This window comes from Haliotis rufescens, unplaced genomic scaffold (genome assembly GCF_023055435.1).
Source record: "Haliotis rufescens isolate VD_foot unplaced genomic scaffold, xgHalRufe1.0.p SCAF_10, whole genome shotgun sequence".
Classification (NCBI taxonomy): Eukaryota; Metazoa; Mollusca; class Gastropoda; order Lepetellida; family Haliotidae; genus Haliotis; species Haliotis rufescens.
Window position 1 is genome coordinate 35036495 of NW_025963780.1, and position 26113 is coordinate 35062607.

The following is a 26113-nucleotide window of genomic DNA, read 5'->3' on the forward strand; positions in this document are numbered from 1 at the left end:
TTTCCATCGGCCTGTTTCTATTGGTAGTTTGTACTTACCAGTTCCAGAAACAGTAAAAATTTAGAAATATGATCAGTGAAAAGAAAATGTTATATATCATCCTGTTCAAAAAGACAACACTAAATATTGGAAAAACTTGGACACTTTTAATTTATTCAATAGATGTACATTTGACAAAATCATCCCTTCTCACACAAGATCATCCAAACACCGCTGCCAGATCTCTCAATCCACATTTCATATTTCTCTGCGAAAGCTGCTGGCCGAACGACTGATTCTGATTTGGTGTGGTAGTTGTTGACATCCTGTAGGCTGGCGCCAGCACTCTCAGATTTGCAAAGTAGTTCTTTCTGAAACCAGTTCATACTTCAGATAAAATAACATCCATTTACTTCAATGAAAGTAGTGAATATATTGTCAACAAGAAAAGTTAAAAAAATACCCAAGCATCTTACAAGTGTTAATGAAAGTGGTTTGTAGTTGTTCGGTAACAAAGGCTTACCTTTCTTATAAATTGGCTTAATTACACCCCATTTAACCAACCATTCTTCTGAAGTCTCACCGGTATAAAATATTATTTTGAAGAATTTAAGCTAAACAGTCATCTTTTCGCCTGATAATGCCGACGTGCCGTCAAATTTAAACTCATTCGCTTTCAGCTTGACCCAAGCCGAACTGGCGAGGTTCCTAGCGATCGGACGGGCGCTCGGCTGAGTGATTGGACCCAAGCCGGGACGGGTGTTCCCTCGCCGGTAGTCCTCTCCGTCTTTGTCTGGCGCAGGCGTCTCTCTCTCTCCCTCTCTCTCTCTCTCTCCCCCTCTCTCTCTCTCTCTCTCTCTCTCTCTCTCTCTCTCTCTCTCTCTATCTCTCTTTGTTGTATTCTGAAACGTCATCTGTATGTGTCCATGGCCAGATCTGAATACCTGAACTTCTTTATGAATCATGTAACTATCGCTATTTCCCTTTATTTCAAGAGGCACATTTGGCCCAGGAGGCACATGGCTCGGGAGCAAACATGGTGTATGTAGACAGAGCTTTCTAAAATGGGGATCATGTTTTAGTTGTACCAAGAACAAGCTGTTGATTACGGGATCCTTGTCCATTAGACGGGGTTGTTCTCACGTTCTACCATTGGTTGTAAAACTTCAGTGAATTCTTCCTCTGGCGGCGATCGACTCCAATATTCATTCGGTTCAAAACTTTTCTTCATTTTCTGAAATGTGCCAATGGTGGATGATGGCACATTCATTAAATAGTCCCCAAAACACCTTTTTTACTAGTTAACAAACACATGATCATCCAGGAAAGCGGACTATGTGCTAATTATGATAATTTCTTATTTATTGTGCATAAATCACTCATTGTTCTTGACAAAGATTTATTTGATAATTTTAACAATGCTTAAATACAATGGCATTATTGGCATTAATAAACCTGAGTAATACAACTCACAGGTTATACTAAATGCGGTGTCATTTCAAGTTTTAGCACAGAGTCGAGTGTTAATGTGGTGAGTACCTCTTTCAGCGTTGCCCCTTGTGTGTTGTAAACCGTCCAGATGAAGACAGTCGGTAAAGGCAGGAGTGACGAAAAGGATATGAGCCATCCAACAGCTGTTGCCCAGGTGGGGTAGATGTAGTCATGGTACTGAGGAGGTCGGTAGGAGTACAGGGAGTAGCAGCAGATCACCTGGTAAAACAGTTGGAATATATGTTATAAACACGAGCCTCTTCTGCTCGTCGTACTGGACAACAGAATTGAGAATATTGTATATTTCTCTCCCCTTTAGCATTGTACCACCTGTAAGTATATATCAGGGAATTACTATAGATCAGCATTGTACCTTCCCGTAAGTATATATCAGGAATTACTGTAGATCAGCATTGTACCTTCCCGTAAGTATATCAGGGAATCACTATAGATCAGCATTGTACCTTCCCGTAAGTATATATCAGGGAATTACCCTAGATCAGCATTGTACCTTCCCGTAAGTATATCAGGGAATTACTGTAGATCAGCATTGTATCTTCCCGTAAGTTTGTCAGGGAATTACTGCAGCTCTGTCTTATGCAGGAGGATCGAACCCTTTGCGGATTAAAGGTTAGAAGTTGCGTCCAGCAGCCTTTGTTTGTCGTCAGAGTAGCTACATGTACATGGATTGGGGTTGGTTGATTCCATGGCATCATAAACCGACGGCGTGGTGCGTTATTCATAGTACATGAATGCATGATTTGTATAAGTTATTTACAAATTCCAGCCAACTTGCTGAAATATAGCTGCTGTATTAAACAGCAAACAAACATAAGGATAGGGTGAAGGAGAGTATGACCGAACAGGTCACCACCAGCTCATGCATGTCATAAGAGCCTACTAAGCTAAGGGTCGCGTGTCACCACCATAAGTTTGGTTTTGTATTCATCAAAGGTGTGGACAGGGTTTATCTTAACAATCTGCTTGTGCGTGGTTCAGATTCATACAATATATTTACCAAAGGATATTGCTGGAATATTGGTGACTGCAACGTTTGACACCATTCATTAATCAGTTTGGAGATCAGAGGACAAGCTATTGAAACAGTGAGCAATATAAAGTGATTTAACCACTAAAAGAGTTAGTTTTGTCCTCAAGAAGATGATCAGGTTTCAGGGACATGGGATAAATGAGTGCAAAGATGTCATATTCTAGTTCACTATCTGATGATGACTCACACACAAGTATTTATTGCTGTCCTGGTTGTCAATTGATATTTGTTTATCTGAAAACAAATTCTGAATCTCAATCATCGCTACACACTCATTGCCCATATAAGATCTAGACGGTGTCATATGCGAGTTTGAGGGCGTTTCCAAGATCGGATTCATTGTAACATGAGTTTCGGGTACGTTTCTGAATAATCAACAAACAACGACTGTGTTGTTTGAGCAAAGCTTTGAAAAGTATTTCGGTTTTATCACGGTGTTAAAGCTTAATGTGCGATGAGGAAATGCTTCGTTCAAATGTTATTATTTGGCCTACTAGCGCCATTCTTTGCGCTTCAAGGTTTCAAAAAGTGGTCAAGGTATAGAATCTGTGTTATTTGGGGCTTTCCTTCAACACTGTTGATAAGTATACGTTATCCACTGAAATATCCTTTGAAGGCTGTTTCACCAAGATCGTTCAATATTCAATATGTTTTAAATCAGCAATACTGTATGATGCTTAATTATATCCAGGAGTATGCCACGAGTATCGAAACTTCTGTGGTCATGACTAACTTACAACTAGAAATAGAGGACACACAAACTTGAGACTTATGACCATGACTTGTGGTATTGCCTTTCCCCACATCGCACGGACGTCATCCTGAAACCTCTTTGTTCCTGGAAGTAAGCCATCATGAATTACCATTCACTTTAATTGTCTATACACTTACAAGTATACCCTTTTCGGACGTAATTAACACATAGCACAAGCACAGATAGCATGCTCATTTATTTAGGTTGACATTATATAGCTCCTAGATTACAACATGCAAGGCCTTTCAAAACATTTTACAGTAGACGTGTGGAGGTCATTTCAAAATTTGAGGCATCAATGGCAAAAATGATGCCTGGTGCAATTCCCTTTTTTGAGTATATGCTCCTGTATTCAGTTTCAGGTAAACATTTGCCTTGCCCTTGCATGTGTTTGTGCAGCGTTCAACCGGTGGATCAAGACACACTCATCTTTTCACTAACATCTGCAATCGCCGCTGTTTGACAGTGATTGAATCTGATTTTAGCAGATATGTCTTATTATGGAAAGGGTTCTGCCACATATTTATTTCATAGCTGAAGTTTGAATGATAGTCAATATTAAATGATATCACGTATTTGTGAAAATCAGCATTTGGCTGAAGTGCAGAAATTGTAAACATTGCAGTTGACCAGTGTGTTACTTTAAAACGTCAAAGGCTTAGGAATGTTCATTTTCACATCCGTGTCACAATAATAAATTTAAGTAAAATGAAATAATTTGTGAATGACATCTTTCAATAGGTCCATGTATTCTTACCATAACACCAGCCAACAGCGATGCACTCCAGGATGCCCAACACGGCCATTGATGGGAAGTAGGTGTACCAGTCAACCAGCGTCACCACGAATATCCCACCCTGTGTAGATTATACAATAGCGTTGAAAAATCGGGTGTCATAAATACCTGATATTCCTACATGTGTACTTCTGCGATTTCCAAAACTAACTTAACATGTGAAATTTTCAAACATCATACTATAGCATTGTTGAGAAAAACATTATATGACTTCACAAACTGACAAGTGGATTATCTTTGTGAGGATATGATCTCTATCTCTTAAGGTGAGGCGAAGCTAAATGGAGTTTAGCGATTGGTCAGGATTATGCCGCACTCAATCATTGATAGTTTGTTATTCTTCTTTATGTTATAAGTTTGATATGTTTCAGATTACAAACTCTCTTTGAACAAACTCACTGGTTCCAATTGAAATATCTTGATTTCCTAAATTTTAATAACTTTTTCCTCAGCTGCAGATTTCTTTAGTTTACTCAAGGTTATGTACAGGAGACCGGAATTGGTACTGTACCTTCATATATACGTTATCAAAGTGATGAAAAGAACAATCTATTCGAATATGTACAAATCATATAAATCACATTAATATGTTCTTCTAAAAGTCAAAACAATTGAAAGCGCAAATACTGTTCCGTGTCGATTCCCAAATTGAAAAATATGTTAAGAATATGTTAACCCAAAAAGAATTTAGTGTGAAACCAACAAACAAACAAGTGATCAACAATCAACAAATATATTTATAATCACTGAGCTTACAATTCACCACAAATAACTGCACAGTGATTACAATTGGAGTAAACATTAGATTGGTAGAACAAATTTTGAATGGCAATATATAATATGATGGCAGTGGCCATTATCAAATACAAAAATACAGTGGTGGTAGCAAAAGTCAGTGATGATATAAAACTCCATCCAGCCACGACAGGCATAAAGCTTCAGAGAAAGGCCAAGGCTGAGAATCTTGTGTGATGAGGGATCTTCGCATGAAAGCTGGCCTCGATGTAATAAAATGTGTGAGAGATACGAGAGACGCTCTTGGCCCCTTATGTACCGTCAGACAAGCTACTGGAAATTTCTACAGAATGCCCTAGCCCGCATAAGAACATTACAGAATAATCCACATCAGTCCACGGTATTACAGAAGGTTACACGCTACACAAGCATCCAAATATAGTAGACTTCTCGAAACTGCTCTAAACAGTACTACATTCCTGTCAACTATTCATTGACCCAACACGATGCAATGAACGTCTTCCGAATCTCAACAGAAACAATGTAACTCAGATACAATCATTGTTCAACAATAGATACACTGCCATATCACACCTCCCCTTTTGGGGAAAGACGGTTTGAACATAATGAGCACAAAAGCACAACAACTGCTAAGTACAGTACATACTCATAAACAGTATACATAATAATTATGAGAAATGTTTACAATAATGCAAATCATGTGTGCAGTCAGAACTGATAACATTCAACCAGCTCGAGACAATACATCAGCAATAATGTAGTCTTTACCTTTGATATGCTTGATGTCGAAATCAAATTCTTGCAAAAGACAGGCTCTAGCGCATCAGACGTTGTCTTTGGTTCTTCATTTTATGAAGAAAAGTTAGTGGATTGTGATCAGTGTACACAATAATAGTCAGCAAAGTAGTACACCTCAAGTTGTTGCAAAGCATGAGAATGGCTTTAATACATGAGAATGGCTTTAATCTTCTCAATAGCAGCATGGCAATTGCTGTCCCAAACACATTTCACCTTTTGCCCCACATATTAGTGAGAGAGGCTACCACGTGTGAGAAATCAAAATTTACTGTAGTAACCAGCCATATCCAGATATATCACAAGTTCCCCGTTGGTTTGGGGAACTTGGAATTTTGAAAGAGCTACAACCCTTGCTTGTACGGGCTGTACCTGACCTTGACCTATGATATGACCTAAAACTGGTAAATGTGCCTGTGCAAATTCACTTTTCACTAAACTAACAGTCAACTTGGTTTAAGTGAGTCTCTTGAAGAAGGCACGGTTCCTCTTCAATTGTCCATCAGAATCCATGGAATGATGGATGATATCGTCAAGGTAGTCTTTGACACCCTCAAGATTGGATGTAAGGTCATTGATGATACGCTTGAAGTTGGCTGGAGCGTTCTTGAGTCCGAACGGCCTCACTTTGTATTGGTAGGGTCCATCTGGAGTGAAAAAAGCTGATACCCTCTTGGCATGCTCAGTCAGTGGAATCTGCCAGTACCCCTCCAACAGGTCAAATTTTCCGACGTACTTGGCTTGACCGACGATTCTGTCAAAGCAGTCACCGGTTCTTGGTATTGGATAAGAGTCAGTTTTAGAAACAGCGTCACCATGCTCGTAGTAAGAGGTGACTAACGGGATCGGGTAGTCAGGCTTGCTGGCTTAGTTGAAGCATGTCATCGATCCCAACTGGGTGGATCGATGCTCATGATATCAGTCAGTAGATTGTCTAGTCCAGAGTCGATTATTTACAGACCCCGCCGTTATATAGGTGGAATTCTGCTGAGTGCAGCGTGAAACAACAAACCAACCAACCTTCTCTCGTGCAAACTCGACAAAAATAGAACCATCCCTTTTCTTAGCAGGTCCAAACTTTTTCCTGTAAGCTTTAGGAACCAATTCACAGGCATGCAAAACTTTATATCTTTATATGCAGAGCCTTTCCCCTGAACACACTTGGAAACAAACATAAGTTTTTTTCTTCAATAAAAGCCAAAGTATGATTATGATGTCAAGTTTGTAATGTTATGCCAGTTCGACCAATGCAGATTTTTGAAGCACAGACACTTGTTTAGTTGAAGGGTGGCTAACAAATTCCTATACACTAAACAACTAAGTGATTGTTGGCTTTACACAATATTAGATAATAAGATGTTTATCCAATAATTTTGAAAAATAATGTGTACATATATAATTTCGAACCCGGACGAGCCCCCAATTTCTGTTACATGTCGATTCACAAATTGAAAAATAATGTTAACCCAGAAATCTGTACGTGAAGAGTGAAAACAAGAACCAACCAACAATCAGCAAATGTATCACATATTCACTTGGTTTAAAAATCAATACAAATTGCTGCACAGCAATTACAACATTAGAGTCGTAGTACAATATTCAATGGCAATGGCAATGTGGTCACTGGTCATTATGAAATACAAAATACAGTGGTGATAGCAAACGTCATTGATAATAATATATTCGTCAGTGGTCAGTGGTAGTTTCCAAGAAAGGCCAAAGCAATCCGGGGTGATGAGGGATCTTCACACGAAAGCCGATCTTCTTGTAATCAAATGTGTGAGATAGACGAGAGGCACACTCTTGACCAATCCAACCCGTATTACCAATCCAACTAGTTTCTGGCAATTTCCGCACAATGCCCCCAGCGGCACAAGAACATTTCAGAATAATCCACATCTGTCCACGGTTTTCCGGAAGTTACACATGACACCAGCATCTAAATATAGTTACTTCCTCAAAACTGCTTACATTTAACATACATATACTGAGCCGCAAAAGAAACGTTACGCAAGTGGCATTGCATGAAACGTTGTCATTTAAATATGTGGGTAATTTTTGTCAAAGTTTCTAAAATTAAACTGAAATATGATGATAAAAAAAAAAGCAGATGACAATAAAACCGATCGCCCAAACGCATCACGGCAACGGCCATGGTAACCCGATGCATGTTGAGTTCCGTGCAAATTGAAATGCACATGCGTTCGCCCATTTCTTGCCCTATAAAAATCCACCCAGATCGGATAACATACATTCGTTATTGAATTGCTACTACATGCCAAGATTGACAAGAAATTAGCGACACCAAGCCCTTGGACGATTGCAAGCTGGACAAACCGCCCTGCCAATGCATTTCAAATCCACGAAAGGACCACATACAGGCTCCAGCAACGGTACCAGACCACCAACACTACAGATGACTGACCACGTAGTTGAAGGCCTAGGGTCACCACCCGACGTCAGGATCGTCATCTTCAAGATCGCTTTGTTACTGCTGCGAAACAGTCCGACAGACCATGGGGACACACACATTAGTGGGGACACACACATTAGTGCGGACACCGTGCGCCAACGACTGACGAGCAGACACCTCCACTGTCACAGGCCACACCGAGGACCCATTCTGACACCACGTCATCGCCGGGACCGTCTTCAGTGGGCACCACAGCACCAGCATTGGCGCCACCAGCAGTGGAGAAGAGTCCGTACTGTAGCTCAACAGCAGATGGCAGAGAGAAAGAGAGAGAGAGAGAGAGAGAGAGAGAGAGAGAGAGAGAGACTGCGAGAGACTTCTTCAAGCAGAATGGCATCAGAACCATGCAGTGGCCTGCCCTCAGTACCGATTTAAATCCCATTGAGCACCCGTGGGACGTGATTTAAAGACGGCTGAATGACGTTGCACGGCAGTCTTCAATGCACAGGGCGGACACACGAGATACTGACTTGGGATGCCATTAGACTAGGTTTGTGTTTCACTTTAAGAACATTTGACACTTAAATTTCCAAATGGTGATCAGTTTTGCCAAGATTCATTTTTTTAATATGCCTCAAAGTATGTTTACAGTGTTTGGACAAATATGGTTACGTTTCTTTTGCGGTTCAGTATATATAAAAAAATTCCGTACAGTTGCGTAGTACAATGGCTCATTGTAACCCCACCAGAGTTCATTGAGATACTTAATTGCATTATAGGCGTAATCACGTGCTTTTCACGATGATGTTGCGTTTACTTGTTTACTTGGCAACTTATACCTGTTGAATACATATCTGACTAAACGCACAAGTTTCCTGTGCAATATCAACCAGACCAGTCACGTGTCTTAACCGTTACCTGTGACGTATATATCAGACCAAACAGGAAGAGACTGAGGAGCACAGCACCGATGGTGAGCCAGTGTCGCTTCATTAACCGCGGAAACATATCCTCCAAGGCAGCGATGACTATTTCAACACATGGTACCTGCACAGATACAGATGTTGCAATAACAGCCAGTGTTGATTGTTGGTTTGTTGTTTAAGGCCGCACTCAGCAATATTCCAGCTATATGACGGCGGTCTGTAAATAATCGAGTCTGGACCAGACAATCCAGTGATTGATATAATGAGCATCTATCCACGCATTTGGGATCGAAGACATGCATCAACCAAGTCAGCGAGCCTGACCACCCGATTCCGTTAGTCGCCTCTTACGACAAGCATAGTCGTCTTTTACGGCAAGCATGGGTTGCTGAAGACCTATTCCATCCTAGATTTTCACGGGTCTGTCAGAAATATTTCAGCTATATGACAGCGGTCTGTAAATAATCGAGTCTGGACCAGACAATCCAGTGATTAAAAGCATGAGATTCGATCCACACAATTGGGATCGATGACATGCATCAACCAAGTCAGCGAGCCTGACCACCCGATTCCGCTAGTTGCCTCTTACGACAAGCATAGTCGCCTTTTACGGCAAGCATGGGTTGCTGAAGACCTATTCTACCCCGGATCTTCACGGGTCTGTCGCTTAAGTATTCGAGCGTACTTTAGTATTCGAGTAATTGCCGTATCTGATTTACACCAACATGGTCTCAGTGTATAATATATCGGAAGATAGAACTTCTTCCGAAACATGTTGCCTTGGGGCATTCATTCACACCATATTGTTTGATAACGACTAGGTCGTATTAATATTATTTACGTTATTAAAATTACTCCTATAATCAAAATAAATTTATAGGTTCATTTTGATTAACTATTTATTGATTCTGAGAGAATTGGAACTTCCTCCTCACCATAGAATCGATAGCCAACGACAGCAAAGTACAAAAGGTCAGCACAGACCATAGCTGGGACAGAGGGAGAGCAGACACGATCTCAGGGTAGACGATAAAGGCAAGGTCAAACCCTGAAACACAAGTATTGCAGCAGGTACAATTTATATATCTACGTTCGATACAAAAAGTGATATGTTACTTAGTTCTTAGAGCCTCCAAGGGACTTGCTTCGGTTGTCAGTGGCAAATCTCAGGTACTGACGTCATAATTTGTTTATGTTGGTTTCTTTTCGTACCTTACTTTGGGATGTTCGTTTCGTACCGCTGTCGGTATGTTGAACGACTTGACTCTTTTCGCGACACCTGGTACTGATTTCAGTGATCCTTTCATATAATTTTCATCGCTATTTGGTCTTTTACGCCCAATGGAATGGGTTATTCTCGTTGACATTTTATGTATTTTAGAAATTGTGTATATTCAAGAGATGCATGTTCAATATAGGCGTTTGTTCTGACTGGTATAGTGATGGAGTTACCATGGAGGTGTCGCGGCTTAATAAGTAAAGAATGCGTCATTTCTGGTGATTTCAAAACTGAAATAAAAACGTGGAACTTCCATTCTCGTTTGGGGGTAAATCGACGTTACAAAAACATTTTTTTTTCAAATTCCACTTATTTCACAGTAAACGTTAATTGATTTAAATGTAATTGATATTACAAAAGAAAGACACACTTTATTCAAGAAGTGACTTTCACTTTGTGTGAGTAAACTGGAGTATGAACCTTCATAGAGTGAGGGCAACTGTATAAACGTCGGAGCTGGCGACAAAGTGAAAGACTTAATAAATTCTTATCATTTTTGTAGCACTATTTTACATCTTGAGGGATGAAGCGCTTGATCTCTACGTGCGACTTAATGTTTACACTGTCAGCCATACAACAACCAGCTGTATCGTAGAATAAAAGAGTTCCCCAAAAGAGTGAGTGAGTGAGTGAGTGAGTATGGCTTTACGCCGCTTTTAGCAATATTCCAGCAATATCACGGCGGGGGACACCAGAAATGGGCTTCACACATTGTACTCATGTCGAACGCTTTAACCACTAGGCTACCCGACCGCCCTCCCCAAAAGAGGTAACATGAGCGTATGTATGCATAACTTGCTTTACAGGAACATCTGTTGTAGTTTGTTTGCAAGAAATGTATTAAAACACTATCATCATTCGATGAGAAAGGTATGTTAACTACCTCCGTATGTCAGTCTCAAATACAAGAGGTTGACATGGCCGACACGATAAACGTGAAAAGATTTCCGAAGTTGTTAATGAACCTATGGCGGTTACATGTGTTAGTCATCATTGATCAGTTGTCGATCATTGAAAGGTGATTATGGAGATAAATAGATACTGAGGTAACTTACTAGATCGCTGTTGACTGTAACTGTCAGTCTAGACACAGATCGAGTCGAAACTACGATAGTGGATGTCCATTTCTACGTTTTGTTCACTGGAATAGGTCGTAGCGAGGATATTTGTGAACGATATTGCAGTCAAGATTCAAGATTAACGGGTCGAAATGATCAGAAAGAACGCCTTTGTATGTATTCGTGCAAGGAAATGTTCAGGGGGTTCCCAAGAATTTAGTCCGTCAGTGGTTACGTCATTTCAAAAATACATTCGCGTGAAAAACGTATGAACGTCAAATTGTGTCGTTCTTACGCTTATAAACGTCGGTTTCGCAGTTGACCAGCCTCTCTTCCAATGGAAAAGCCGTACATAGTGTAAACTTCAAATTAAAAAACATATTCTACAATCTATATATTTTTGGATTCATTTGCAATAATGCTTTTTGACTCAAGTTTTAAATACTACCTCAAATCAGTTGTTAGGTATAGCAGTCACCAGCCCAAACTATAGATTAGGGTTTTCCGAAAAAATACCCTTGCATTACTGTCTGACAGTCAAACCTCATCGAACTGCGTCCGGGAATACATTATATGTCATGCTATGTTCTGAATGGGACAAAGGGACGCATGCATATATACATGTCTTGAATCTATGTGAAATCACTGTCACCTGAAACCGTGGCACGTAGATGTTGTGGGTGTGATAATAGCATGGAAGTCTTCAGAAAGCTGTCATAAATGAAGCTAAAATATTAGCGTGCATCGGTTTTACCGTGGATGCCAAATACAATATAAGTTGTCAAACGATCTCGATGGGTACATGGTTTGATGTACCCTGTGTTTGAGCCGTTAGGTACTGCAGTAGTCTTTTTTCTACTTCCTACTTCTAAATTTGTAAAACGTTCACAAATTTATTAATGACGCACACAGATGCCATTGTGTTTTTTTTAACTCTGAGCTGTTCTATGACCTTATCGCTGTTTACATACAAAGATTAAAACCAGGATTTGTAAATGACACATTAACTTATAGTTTATTTATTTTATTATACCATGAAGAATATGTTGATAGCCTTAGAACAAGATTAATTCTTTATAATGTTGGATGTATCCTATTAAAACAACGGAAGCTGTCAATGAAATTATCTTAATTTCATATGAAATCGAATAGGGTTGCGCAGAGGCTTAAGACGTTGTGTACGATCTGTCCAACCAGCACACGTATTGTCCACAACATCACAATCGGGACGAATCCTTACAATTATTTCGGTATAAATCCTTATACCGTTGTCAAGCAAGACTGAATGAGGGACATAGTACAGAATATATATAGTAGATGGAGGATTAACAGTAGAGGATTAACAGTAACAACAATTGCATACATGAGTGGGATAACATTCTGTACTATGTTCCTCATTCAGTCTTGCTTGACAACAGTAGAAGGATCTATACCGAAACGTCGCTTTTCACAGTATTAAAGAAGTTGTTATCCATGAAATTGTGTCTATCTTGTCATCCGTCAACTTCTAAGCAATGCCTATCAAACAATTTAAAGTTTTAGATGGTCGCCAACGACTCCTTTATATCCCAGGGAATTATTATATCTGGCCAGATACGCGTCAATTACGTAAAACGTTATCACCAAAACATATATCCACTTTCAAATATCTGTCTAGATAGATTGTACATTTCAATGCTTTATTACATGTATGTTAACGTGTCCAAATCACTTAAGCATGTTGTCATCTTGATCTGTCAGGTCAGTGATGCTGACTTAGACGATCACCACTGTGGTGAAATCCACGAGCACAAGGATCCTGCTGACAAATCTTGAAGCCTATCACGATCATAAGTGTCTGGTACGCAGAGCCTTAGACGACTGAGCCATCTGTACCCATAATTTATTGTAAAAATTATACATAGGCATAAGCAACAGATACGATTTCTTAATGATGAATATGATCCTTACCAGATGATTGAAACGCTTCCACAGTTACTCCACGTTGGAAGGCCACGTGGCCAACGATTGAGAAGAAAGCGAAGCCGAAGAAGACGTTGGAGAGTGAATCAATCAGACTAATTATTATTGCATCCCTTGAAGAAACAAGAAATATTGAATGTGCAATGATAAAAGTGGTTAAAAAAGGATTGAATGTGAAAGCATTTAGCGACAATCGGGATAATCATAAGAACCGGGCAGTGACGTCTTTGTAACATGGTGGAAAACACCAGTGGTTTCAAATCTGCGATAGGCATGTAAACTACGTTATTCAGAATATATCCAATAGTTACATCAAAGGTTGGGTGGTGTGATGTATTCAATATTCATGTATGAAGTACCTGTGCTACATACTTCAACGCATCTCATATGCAAGTAAAAATATTGATGGAAATGACAACACTCGCACATTTACAGCTATTATATAGCTATTATCGATGTTTCCTTGTTCCAAGTCGACAGGCTACCCAGAACCGCTTCCCACAATGTCTTAACAGTTCGCGTTTAATTTTGTCATGCATGGTAGGTTGGAAATAAACAACCATGTGTTCAATAAAGAGACAGGTTACATTGCTTCGAGTTCTATCATACATCGCTTTTTTATAATACAGTGTCGTACTGCCTTAAACATAGTTTCTTATATACATTTTATCTTGTAGTGATACAACAATTGGAGCATTTCTTTGAAAACTGATTGTCAAAATTATACCTGAAGCAGTTGTTGTCCATTCTGTTGTGTCCAGACATAGTGACGATGCACCCCATGGATATACCCATGGAATACAGGGCGTAGCTACATGACTGAATCCACACCTACAACCACAGCAACGTGCCGTGTATGGACGATGCTAACCAGAAACATAAGCTATGATTTAATGGTAACTGTTGAACATTGCATTTACAGACATCTCAAAAAGTACAATAAAGTTTGCTTACATGAAGGAAGTCTCATGTAACATACTATTCTTCCTTTTATATTGAAAAACAATTGCAATACACAATTCTGAAGATCCGTGAAGATCCGGGTTGGAATACAACTTCAGCAACCCATGGCTGCCGTAAAAGGCGACGCTGCATTTCGTATAAGAGGCGACTAACGGGATCGGGTGGTCAGGCTCGTTGACTTGGCTGATGCATGTCATCGTATCCCAATTGCGTGGATCGATGCTCATGATGTCAATCCCTAGATTGTCTGTTCCAGAATCGATTATTTACAGACCCCGCCGTCATGTAGATGGCACATTGCTGAGTGTTGTGTTAAACAACAAACAAACAAACAAACACACACTGTGATAATTACGAAATAACATAAAAATGACGACAATACAAAAACTGTTCAACAAATTAAAGATGTCATTACAATGTAAACAGATTTATGCTCACTGTAGGGTCTGTAAGCTTGTCAAACTTGGGATAGACGTAGTAGTATATGCCTTCCGCTGACCCCGGAAGTAGACAGCCCCGGATGAGGAAGACCAAGATGAGGATGTAGGGGACACCCACTGTGATGTAGACAAGCTGGTAGAAAAAAGTGAGGGTGTTAATGAGTAACGACTATGTTCAACAATGTAAACATTCATTGTGATCTCGTGATCTGATTGTTTTAATGTAAATTGAAGGTCGCCTATGAAAGCGGGGATTCTTAATTTATTACAAAAACTCATGTAAAATGTGTAAAAGAGTAGAAGGACTTGTGAAATTTATATCGGAGATATTATATCCACGTAATGCCATTTCTATCTCTATTTTCAGTCGTCGTCGCTGTCATGTCATACATTTTATGACAATATTTTACATCTTACCTTCCCTGACACTTTTATTCCTTGAAATATCCAAAGAAATAAGAGCACTGTGGTGACGGCCAGACATGCAACAAGATGCCATCTTAGACCTCCAAGACTTTCAAGGCCATCACTCTGTCCCAGCATCTGTAATCTGGAGAAGGGAACAACCTTATTTTTACGGTATATATTGAGAAAGAGAGGGAGGTGGATGTGACAGCGCTTCGAACAATGGTTCAGTGACACCAGGCCGTGTCAGTTTAATGGGTGAGGATAGCCCGCAGTTATGAAGGTCTGAATCGTTTAAAACTTTGGAGAAATGAGCAAGGGTTTAGTGCTGAGAAGCCAATAATCAAAATCAGAACGGACTTTAGTGAGCACGTATGCCACTTTGGTGCGACATACGAGTAAAGTGCTAAAAGATCAATTATCACTTGAGATGAGAACGCGGAATATATAGTAGACAAATACGAGGGCTGGCTGAACAGTTCTAAGCCTAAGTGGGATATCTCAATCGGATTGAAACAAACTTTTGCCACCAACAAGTACAATCATTTAATGAATCATAGACATAAGAACTGCAACTGTTGTGTTATTATTGTCTTTGTACCAGACCATCTTGTGAACTTAGCCATTGAAATCACCAGAAATGGACAAAACTGGCTATTGGGCAGTCATCAAGTACCTGCACCTGAAAGGGCTAACTCCAACACAGATACATGCTGACATGGTCTCAACTTTAGGGGATGTTGTCCCTTCCTTTTTCCACTGTAAAGAAGTGGGTTGCGGAATTCAAGCGTGGCAGAGAGAGCCTTGACGATGACCTGCGTCCAGGAAGGCCTTCAACAGCAACCATTCCCGAAAGCATTACCCGGGTGCATGACATGGTGATGGCTGATCGACGATTGACCACTCGACATATTGCCAGTGGTGTGGGCATCTCTCATGAGAGGGTTGAGCACATTATCACCAACGAGTTGGGAATGACAAAAGTTTCTGCAAGATGTGTGCCAAAGCTCTTGACAGCGGATCAGAAACGTGTCAGATTCCTGACGTCCCGTGACAATTTATGCCGTTTTGAAGCAGATCCCGATGATTGTTTGGCCCGATTTGTAACCATGGATGAGACCTGGATTCATCACTTTCAACCAGAAACCAAAATTCAGTCTAAACAATGGAAGCATCCGGAATCACCAGCCTCCCCAAAAGCCAAGTCGGTTCCTTCTGCTGGAAAGGTGATGGCTTCAGTCTTTTGGGATTCTAAGGGTATTCTACTGATTGACTATCTTGAAAAAGGCCAGACTATCAATGGAAGATATTATGCTGACCTACTGAGACGGTTGCGTGAAGCTATCAAAGCTAAGCGACGGGGAATGCCCACTAAAGGAGTCATGTTCCACCAAGACAATGCTCCTGTTTACAAATCGGTAGTTGCCATGTCAGCGATCCATGATTGTTGCTTCGAACTCATTGACCATCCCCCTTTATTCACCCAATTTGGCCCCGTCAGACTTCCACCTGTTTCCCAAAATGAAGTAGGAACTAACCGGGCGCCATTTTCCTAGTAATGATGACGTCATTTCCGCTGTGAATGACTTTTTTAGGGTGGCTGAAGAAAATTTCTTCTTGACCGGCATCCATACCTTGCAGCATCGCTGGCAAAAGTGTGTAAACCTGGAAGGGAACTATGTGGAGAAATAAATGAAAACTATCGACTTGGTAAGAGTCTTTCACAGTTGGGCTTAGAACTTTTCAGCCAGCCCTCGTAGAAGTTGTCTTTTCAATAAAATGATGTAGACATTAATATCAGATTAAAGACACATACGAGATTTCAATTTAAGAACATGCAGTGTTGTGGTGACCACAGTAATCCTGATACAATTGGCACATAATTTGTGTATTTTTAAGTATTCATAAACGTACTTCCAGAATTCTTCGGCAGCTGTCATCCCTCGGACTGTTCCGTTGATGGAGTATCTAGCGTCTGTTGTATTAGACGTTGAATCATTAGACACAACTGACACGTTCTTGTTGTGTATGCATGACGGGGTGTTCCATGCGTTGTCGCAGTGGTCCCAGGGCAGGTTGTGGAAGAAGGAGTTGTAGAAGTAGTACATAAACCATGTAAAGTTGACGTTGTAGTAGCTAACGAATATCCACGCAACAACAACACCGCCAATGCCTATACCTGCAATAGTAGTAAATATCAGGATAAGTACAGGGCGAGTCATACTGATATACTAAACGTTTTCCGACTTCTACATCAAAATCTGAAGTCCCCCGCCGCGTTCCTGCTGGAATATTACTAAAACGGCGTAAAACCATACTCACTCACTGTATCAAAAACTTTATCGGTAAGCTAACTGGTTCAGCGTGATGTTACCAAATATAGTCTGTTATGCCATTGCGAGTCAGCTCAACGTTGAAGGAAAGTTTTGGAGGTATTCGACCTTCACTTCTTCACTGAAACACGCGTTCACTGGATAATAGCATTCCAAATGGACGCAACACTGCACAGTGAATAACGTTCCCATTGACGACTGTTCCTTTGTGAACACTTTACACTTTCAGAGTAGGGTAGGTTTCACTTTTCACATTTGGCGTGAAGGGGGCGGTCGGGTAGCCTAGTGGTTAAAGCGTTCGCTCGTCACGCCGAAGACCCGGGTTCGAATCCCGACATTGGTACAATGTGTGAAGCCCATTTCTGGTGTTCCCCGCCGTGATATTGCTGGAATATTGCTAAAAGCGGCGTAAAACTCTGACTCACCCCCTAATTCGGCGTGGTCCTACTACGTTTATCTCTTATCTTACCCTATTGCAACACGTATAAGTTTCTCCTCTTAAACTTGCATCCCTATGGTCACAAGGACATGTTTCATTTGTTACCTTTGAAAGCAGGACAGATATTCCAGACTTTAATGGGTCCACTCTGAGAGAACTGCCCGATGGTCATTTCCAGAAATACGCAGGGGATGGTTCCAATTATTGTGAAGAACATGAACAGTATCAGGAACGCTCCTTTTCAACAAACATAAATACGTCGTTATTTCAAAGGTTTACATTGCGTGACCATAGACAAGCCGTATGCATTTCTCGAACGAATATCTTATTACACCCTCTGAGATATATAGAGAATACCACAATCATTCTCGTTAGATACCAGTTTTACGAAACGAATGCACTTTCTATGGTATCTTACCAACTGTATTTTCACCACGTGAGTTATAAGATAGATTATTCGGTCAATAAAACCCCCAAATGATATGCCTATTATGCCCGCGTGTCTATGCATTACATCTAGTTATCACAAACACGGGGTCGACTACGGGAGTGAATGAAAGGCTTCAAACCGTGTTCTTTGTACGATTCTGATATTGCCATTAGCATGTGAAGCACCATCAAAAAGTTCTGACACCAGGTATTATATGTATGTGTATATTTATTATTACAAGTTTGAAGCCCGGACTGATATTGCACAAACATATATACTGAACCAAATTTTAAAAACTTCACAATCCTAAAATTTTAACATTTTGACCAGTTATCATTGTGGGGCCTTATTTTTTATTTAAACAGTAATGGCCACGTATTGTCTTCAGATAACACCCGTTTTTGTGCAGGTGAATCGATCAAAATCATGTGCACAGCACTATAGTGGCAAAAGTGGTTTTTCACGTGCAACTAGTCACGTGGCCACAATACCGCACGTGTTTTCAGCCATACTTGTTAGCAGTCATTAAAAAAACAAAAAAAACACAAGAAAACAAACGTCTTTACGGCCATTTGTCATGCCACGCCTTTCAAATGTGCAACGTGAACGTGCCATCGGCATGTTGCAGACGGGAACGTCCGTAGCTGAAGTCGCAAGGACAATGGGTTGCAGTCGACGGACCGTTTATGATTTACAGACGCGTCTACAGCAAACGGGTACCACCGCTGATCGCCCTCGGCCTGGTCGACCACGTGTGACGTCACATGCAGATTTTTAACCGATTTTTGACGGCTACATCAACCAGAAATGAACTTTTTAGGGGTAGACTGAGTGCGCAAACTGTTGGAAACCGTCTGAGAACTGCTCACCTTCAAGCACGACGGCCATACTGCGGGCCCAGTCTGACTCAATTACACAGACGTCAACGTCAATTGTGGGCCCAGCGACACTTACGATGGACTCAGAGGAATTGGAATCAAGTCGTCTTCAGTGATGAATCCCGATTTAATATTCGATTTGCTGATGGTAGGGCGAGGGTGTGGACGCCGTCATGAACGTTACGCCCAGTGTTGTGTACAGCAAGTTGACAGATTTCGAGGCAGAAGTGTCATGGTGTGGGGTGTTTTCTGTGGCAATGCACGTTCCAGGCTTCTTGTCATCCGTGGCAACCTCAACGCTGCTGCTTACCGCGACCAGGTACTGGCATCAGAACTTCTGCCTTTTATGGCAGCACTTGGACCCGGTTTGATCTTCCAACACGACAATGCCAGACCCCACACAGCAATTTTGACAAGGAATTTCCTTCAGAATGCGGTCGTCAACGTCATGGACTGGCCGTCAAGGTCTCCCGACCTCAATCCCATCAAACACGTCTGGGATGCTCTTGGCAGAAGTCTGCGCACTCTCCAGAACCAACCACAGAATTTGAAAGATCTTGGCACCATTTTGCAGCAACGATGGCGTCGTCTCCCCAATCATGTGTTCACAAGCATCACAAGGTCCATGCGGAGGCGTTGTGTGGCAGTTGTCAACGCACATGGTGGCCATACACGCTACTGAACTTGTGTGCCATCAGATGCTCGTGCTTATGACTTATGATTTAAACTGTTATTACCGAATACCGTAGGTGCTTGGAACAAATTATGGTTAAAACCTTTAATTAAAATCCTTCTTTGGACATTAATGATTAAAAATTACCTTCTCTGATACAGTTGTCCGTTGTATATCATTCTTTCTCACATTCATATGTCACTGGAACATGTAATTTTGTAAAATCTCTACTAATGGCAGAAAATCCAAAACATCTGACAGCATGTGTATGTGTGACAAATATATATGCAGTGTTTATCAATCGGTTCATATACTTTATTGAAAATCTGCCAGTTATAATATGTTTTTGAATATAATATCATATGTGCATACTATTCGCCATACTTAAATTCGAATTTCCTTAACTACTGTTTGGAAAGAGTAACCGTGTTGGTATAGAAACACATTTGATTTCAAAGAATATGGTAATGTGTACAGTCAAATGGGAAAGTAAATCATCTTTGGTATGGACCATAAGGGAAGTCAGTATAATTTGAATTAACTTAAAATAGAAGAACCAAAATACAAACCAAGTTGCTTCAGCTTTAAGCTGTAATATTTACACCATGGCACTACGCCATCATGCCCTTGGAATCGATACTATAGTCTATAGTCCGTTTGCTGCAATATCGTACCGATGAAATGCAAAATAGATATAAATCCAAAAGCAAGAAATATTGTATATGGAAAAGTAATGTTCATGCTGGTACAAGCACACTACGAACGAAAAGGATGTTTTAAGATTGGTTTTGCTGTGATAATTGTGTCAAGAGTTGTATGCCCCGGGCACAGTGTTCTACCTTTAGGCATCGCACCTTTATGAATCGAAACAGGCAGATATATTAATTTAAAGGTTGAAGGCAGAGTTTGCTTCAATTGTAATGATCATATTGGGAAACAGTCTTTTTTCCAATGTCCATTATGCAATGATCTAAGATTTACATGATTTACGAGTATAACGGCTAAAATGTGTCAAACAGAGAGACATTTATGTCATTTTGAAACCTGCTCTTTAATATTACAACGTAGTAAGCTATCAACATTTGGGTAAATCATTTTTGTCTGTATATATCATTTAGTTTTCATCGTCGCTCACAACTTCATAATTCATATGAGTGGAGCACTATTATTGTTTTTATTTTTAAACTCCTATTGGTAAAGCTAAAGTGATTTGCATTGAAAGAGGTGTAGACATTTGCCTAAAAGAGGAAGATCTGTATTGTGCATGTGATTATTCGCACGAAGAAACAAATGTTAAAGTATCATTTGAGTTGGGCCTACCTCCCCCATTTCGCATGCAGTAGAAAGGGAACTTTACGAATGCCCCCGACCCAACGCCGAATCCCAAAATGGTGATGAGGTAATCCAGTTGACTGCGCCATTGTTCATGAACCATAGTTGTATCGATACTGAAACACAATAGCATCCAGCTCTAAGTCACAATAACAGTGAGTTTCTGAGCGATGAAACACATTTACAATATCATCGGTTTACATGCTATATTTTGAATAGATGGCATAGTATGATACGAACTGTCCCTTTTCATTGTTGCAGCTCTTAATATTTGATTCTATTTCTATTTCCTTTTGGTCCTCATATACTTATAAATCTTTTGAATCGTACATGTGTCAAGAACGTAATTAAATAATATGAAACTATAGGACAATAAAAAATAATAATTATAAAAGTGCCAAAATTCTTTCCATATGCAGTAGAGGCAGTAGAGGCAATTGCTCCGACCATATCATGAGCATGTGTTTATGAATCACTATCAAATAGTGATGGTACCAGGTGTTCGAGACAAAGTGAGCCTATTCTTTTTCCGCACTTATTGCTGTATCAAACAATTAACGTTATGATGCTTCCATGAAATGCTTATGTTGTTTGAGGCTGTGTCAGTCGGAACAACTGCAAACTTTTCATGTAGGGCAGTCAGACTTTGGATGACAGCTGCTTGACGGGTGACAATCGTTTTGTCAGGATTCCCATGTCATAATAATGACTAGTGAAATAATGAAAATAAACAGAGAGGTCCATTGTTATTAAACCACATCTCTGTTGACTGATTAAGTTTTATAATGTTTGCTGTGTTTCACCAACACAGATCAAGCCCGAGAGAGAACACTCATTGCCACAGAAAATATTTCTCGTTGAGTGATTAAACAGATTTTGTTTGTATCTTTTTCTGCAGTTGAGTTGCTTTACAATTCATTATCAGTAACTAAACAGACGGGCCAGAAAATGATCAAACTGGTACAGATTACATATACTGACTCATAATCAAACGTGAAGGCAAAGTAACACAGATGTATCAAGCGGTTAGATCAATAGTTGGCTTCTTGTAGACTTCCTTGATGTATATGGAACTGTCACTTATATGTAAGATTCGGTTCGCTGTAACTTCAGTTATATAATGATGAAGACAACTTTGTTTCTGAGCAGAGTTGCATCCTATGGCTACGTCAGGAACCTATAATTGAATGTTCGAATCCCTGTTCGCCACTATTTATATTTAGGTTTGTCTGCACCAGGCCCGTGCTCGTGGTAAACGAAAAGTGGTAATTGTGTAAGACATGCATCAGTTCGGGTTTTCCTCCCACATTAAGCCGACACGCTTATACCCGGAATACATTTAACAGCGGCGTTGAACCCACCTCATTAACTCTGATCATCAGGTCATTGATGGGATGTTCGATATAGTTAGCGGTATCACAATACCGGAGAGCGTTTTACGATAAATAAATATTTTTCATCCAAAAAAGCCTTGGAGTTTTTTCCACTTTTAACAACTCGTGTTGATATATTTGATATCAAGAGACACGAGGGTGAGATTCTCTATTTAACTACCAGTTATGCACGTAAGTGGCTGGTTACTTTTGTAAAAGATTTTTGTGTATAAACATATAGAAAGCATATAGAAAAAATAAATGATAGGTTATCAGCTAATCCAGATACAGATTGATGGTACTTTCATGGGTGGTTTATAGCCTACACGTTTGGATAAGGATAGAATTCAAATACTGGTATATTAAACGCATACATAAATATTACATTGGCAATGTGCTATACAAAAGCAAAGAACATGGCAAAGCAATATGTTAGCTCAAAATAATATTATATAATAGAAAAAGGTTACTATATATCAGGGAGCACGAGTGGCCCAGTTGTCTAAGGCATCGTGATTCGCTGTGCAGAGTTGCGTCCCTTCGGCACGCCAGGCACCTATGATTGTGGGAAACATCTGAGACCTCACTATGGCCTTTCCTCCCACATTCAGCTGACTGGCATACTGTTAAAAGCGGCGTTAACCCAACTCATCCTCTACTATATATCAATGCTGAATACACAGAGTATATGTTGCTGAACGCAAATACACTTTGGGAATATTCGAGGCCAAGATACCTGAAACACCAATACCTCATAAATGTGACATCAGTCAGGTATGTAGGGATTAATGCTAATAATAGTAGCTATGATACCGAAGTAAGAACGTAAATATAAAACGTCAACCCCAGAGATCAACGTCTCGATCATCAGCCGAAAGAGGGCGGTCTGGTAGCCTAGTGGTTACAGCGTTGGCTCGTCATGCTGAAGACCCGGGTTTGATTCCCGACATGGATACTTGTGTGAACCCATTTTTCGTGTCCCCCGCCGTGATATTGTTGGAATATTGCTAAAAGCGGCGTCAAACCATACTCATTCACTCAGCCGAAAGAGATTCCATTAGGCGTGAAAATGCAAAATAGCAGGAAATAATATATTAAAGAGAATTGGTAGGACACGTACCTTGGTCGCACCGGAATTCGAGATAGTGAGTGTCTCTGTAATACAAGGTTCAGCCCCTCGGGAAGGATTATTACACTATCACACTCGTTGGCCTTTATATGCGTGACCAGTCTCTCGTCTTCTTGTCTCTCAATGTATAACCGTCTCTCTCTCTTCCTCGCTCCCAACCCCTTTTCAAACACCCCAATTATATAAATCGTTAGTCAGGTGAGTATGACATTTTTGCAGTGAGTTTATTCACACTCACGGTATACTTTTTTCTCTGCACTATGAGATCGCACGTAGAAATGAAATGTTAAGTATGTCCCAGACTATATGGGCCAAAGGTAAACCTGGCCCACACTGACCATGAACCTTTTGCCAAAGGAGACTCCACTCTTTAAAGACAGATTCTCCTTGTCGAGTCCTTTTCTAATAACATTGGCATGTCCATTCTTCATCTGAAACGTGGCAAGATCAGTCAGTTTACTTGGGGGAAGAGTATTGGCTATACATACTTAGGGATGCAGGTAAGGGACAAACAGACTTCAGAATGTTCATATCAAGGAAAATCTTTTAGCAGAATACAAATATCGACATAAGAAAATCTGCAGTTCGCAAATCTGCAGCTCGCAAAAATGGCAAAGCCGCAAATACGTTTGCCATACCTGTCCTTTCGTATTCTTTGGGTGTTGTTGATTGGACGAAACAAAAAGTTCAGGGTATTGACACCCTCACACGAAGAATAATGTCAGACAATAGACCCCCACTACCCTCGCTCTTCCCTTAAGCGCCTATATTTACCAATGATCATGGGAGTGCGTGGTTTGATTAACGTGAAAGCTCTTCACGATAAAATTGCATTGTGCACTTTTGTACACATTTATTTGCCTGATGATCCATCTGTGAAGCATGTCAAGAAACATGATGAAAAGAAGGTATTCCACACATTCCTTAAACGAGCCAAGTATGTGGTAAATGATCCAATGTCAATGTTGATTTCGTTGATGGTTCTGTACTGCTCAACGGTACAGACATGAGTGTCAACCAAATGAGTGCCATATCAAATGGAAACAGACTCAGTTTTAAAAGGAAAGGCTATCTGAACGACCACTGTATCTAGTTTTGCAATCCTGCAGAGTCCTGAAAAGTGAAACAGAAGGCTTTCTCTTTGCTGCTCAGGACCAGTCAATGTGGGATTTTGCATCAAAATGTAAATATGAAATGTACATAATGAAAGGAATTTAATGAGACTGGCCAACACATTGCCAGTGGATGCCCACCGTTGACACTTACAGAGTATCATAAGCGACATGATGGAGTGGGACTCGTTCCTATTATTACCGTCTTCGAAAAATTGTCTTGAAAAATAAAAAAATCCTTGGAATAGGCCCGTATACAGCCTCAGGCCTATCCTGGCCAACAACCCTGATTTTGAAATTGAGAATTTCCTGACAATTTTGACACTATTGTGATTGACAAGAATCAGGAAAACATAGCAAATATGCATACCTCGCTTTCAAAATGTCATGCATCCCATCTATCAAGTTGTCCGACCCTTTGTTCTCGGTGCCTTAGGTTTGTTACCTCCCTATCTGTTGTCTGATATTGGGAGGGTAGCTGAGTTTGCTAGCATGAAAACAGCCCTTCCACAATTTCCGCAAATTTTGTGTGGTTTCGACGAGCCAGCGCTTCCTGCGAGAAATCCTATTTGCTCTCTGGGCTGCGTGTAGAGGAGGCAAGGACTCTGATCTGATGATGAACCTAACCAGTCTGATTGATCACCCATATCCTCGTCGCTTCATTTATGTATTTTAATCCGTAAATAATAATAATAATAATAATAATAATGATAATAATTTCACTCAGGCCCAAGTTGCATATATTTTTAATAAAAGTAATTCAGTTATTGCAAATGGAGGCAGTGATCAGTGAGTGTTTAAGTTCAACCCTTTGAATAGCATTTCAGTAATGTCACAGGGTGTCAGCTGGAAGGGGAAGGAAAGCACGAAGTAATGCACTTCTGGACATTTACCGCCCGAATCGCTGATTCTATTGATTCCAGCTGGACATCTAAAAGTAAAAGTATAACAACCTTCATTTTCTGCTTTAGGCTTTATATGCCGAGCACAAAGCAGGGTAACAACACGTACCATCTTTTAAAGTCTTTTGGTATGACGCGGCAAGGGATCAAACCCCAAGCCTGTGCATAACAATCATACGAAGAACACATCCAAAGAATAATCAAATCTCACTTGGGGGTAACAAAGGTCACTTAATTAATGACAGAACTATTTGGAACAAATTCCTCACAAAACCTCGATGTACTAAACACATTCACATGCGTCCAACAGGAAACATTGCAAGATGTCGTCTACTACCCTTTCCATGCACAAATTAGAGCCCCTTAGCACATCATCACAAAATAAACTGGCATGCCGCTTATAACACACAAAGTAATTCAATATGAGTGGACAAGTTGTGCAGC

At 40.3% G+C, this 26113-nt stretch overlaps 1 protein-coding gene across 1 annotated transcript; it reads right to left on the reverse strand.

Annotated features, from left to right (window-relative positions):
• Positions 1–865: 865 nt before the first annotated feature.
• On the reverse strand, positions 866–23833 carry LOC124131020 (sodium-dependent dopamine transporter-like). Its single transcript, XM_046494084.2, has 14 exons — positions 23647–23833; positions 21142–21269; positions 17946–18077; positions 16983–17247; positions 15081–15213; positions 14662–14796; positions 13988–14091; positions 13249–13373; positions 9897–10009; positions 8954–9082; positions 4033–4132; positions 3259–3359; positions 1519–1689; positions 866–1213 (listed from the first exon to the last, which is right to left on the reverse strand). The coding sequence occupies exons 2-14, from the start codon at positions 21254–21256 to the stop codon at positions 1103–1105; spliced, it is 1734 nt and encodes a 577-aa protein (XP_046350040.2). The 5' UTR covers positions 21257–21269; positions 23647–23833; the 3' UTR covers positions 866–1102.
• Between the last annotated feature and the right edge of the window lie 2280 nt (positions 23834–26113).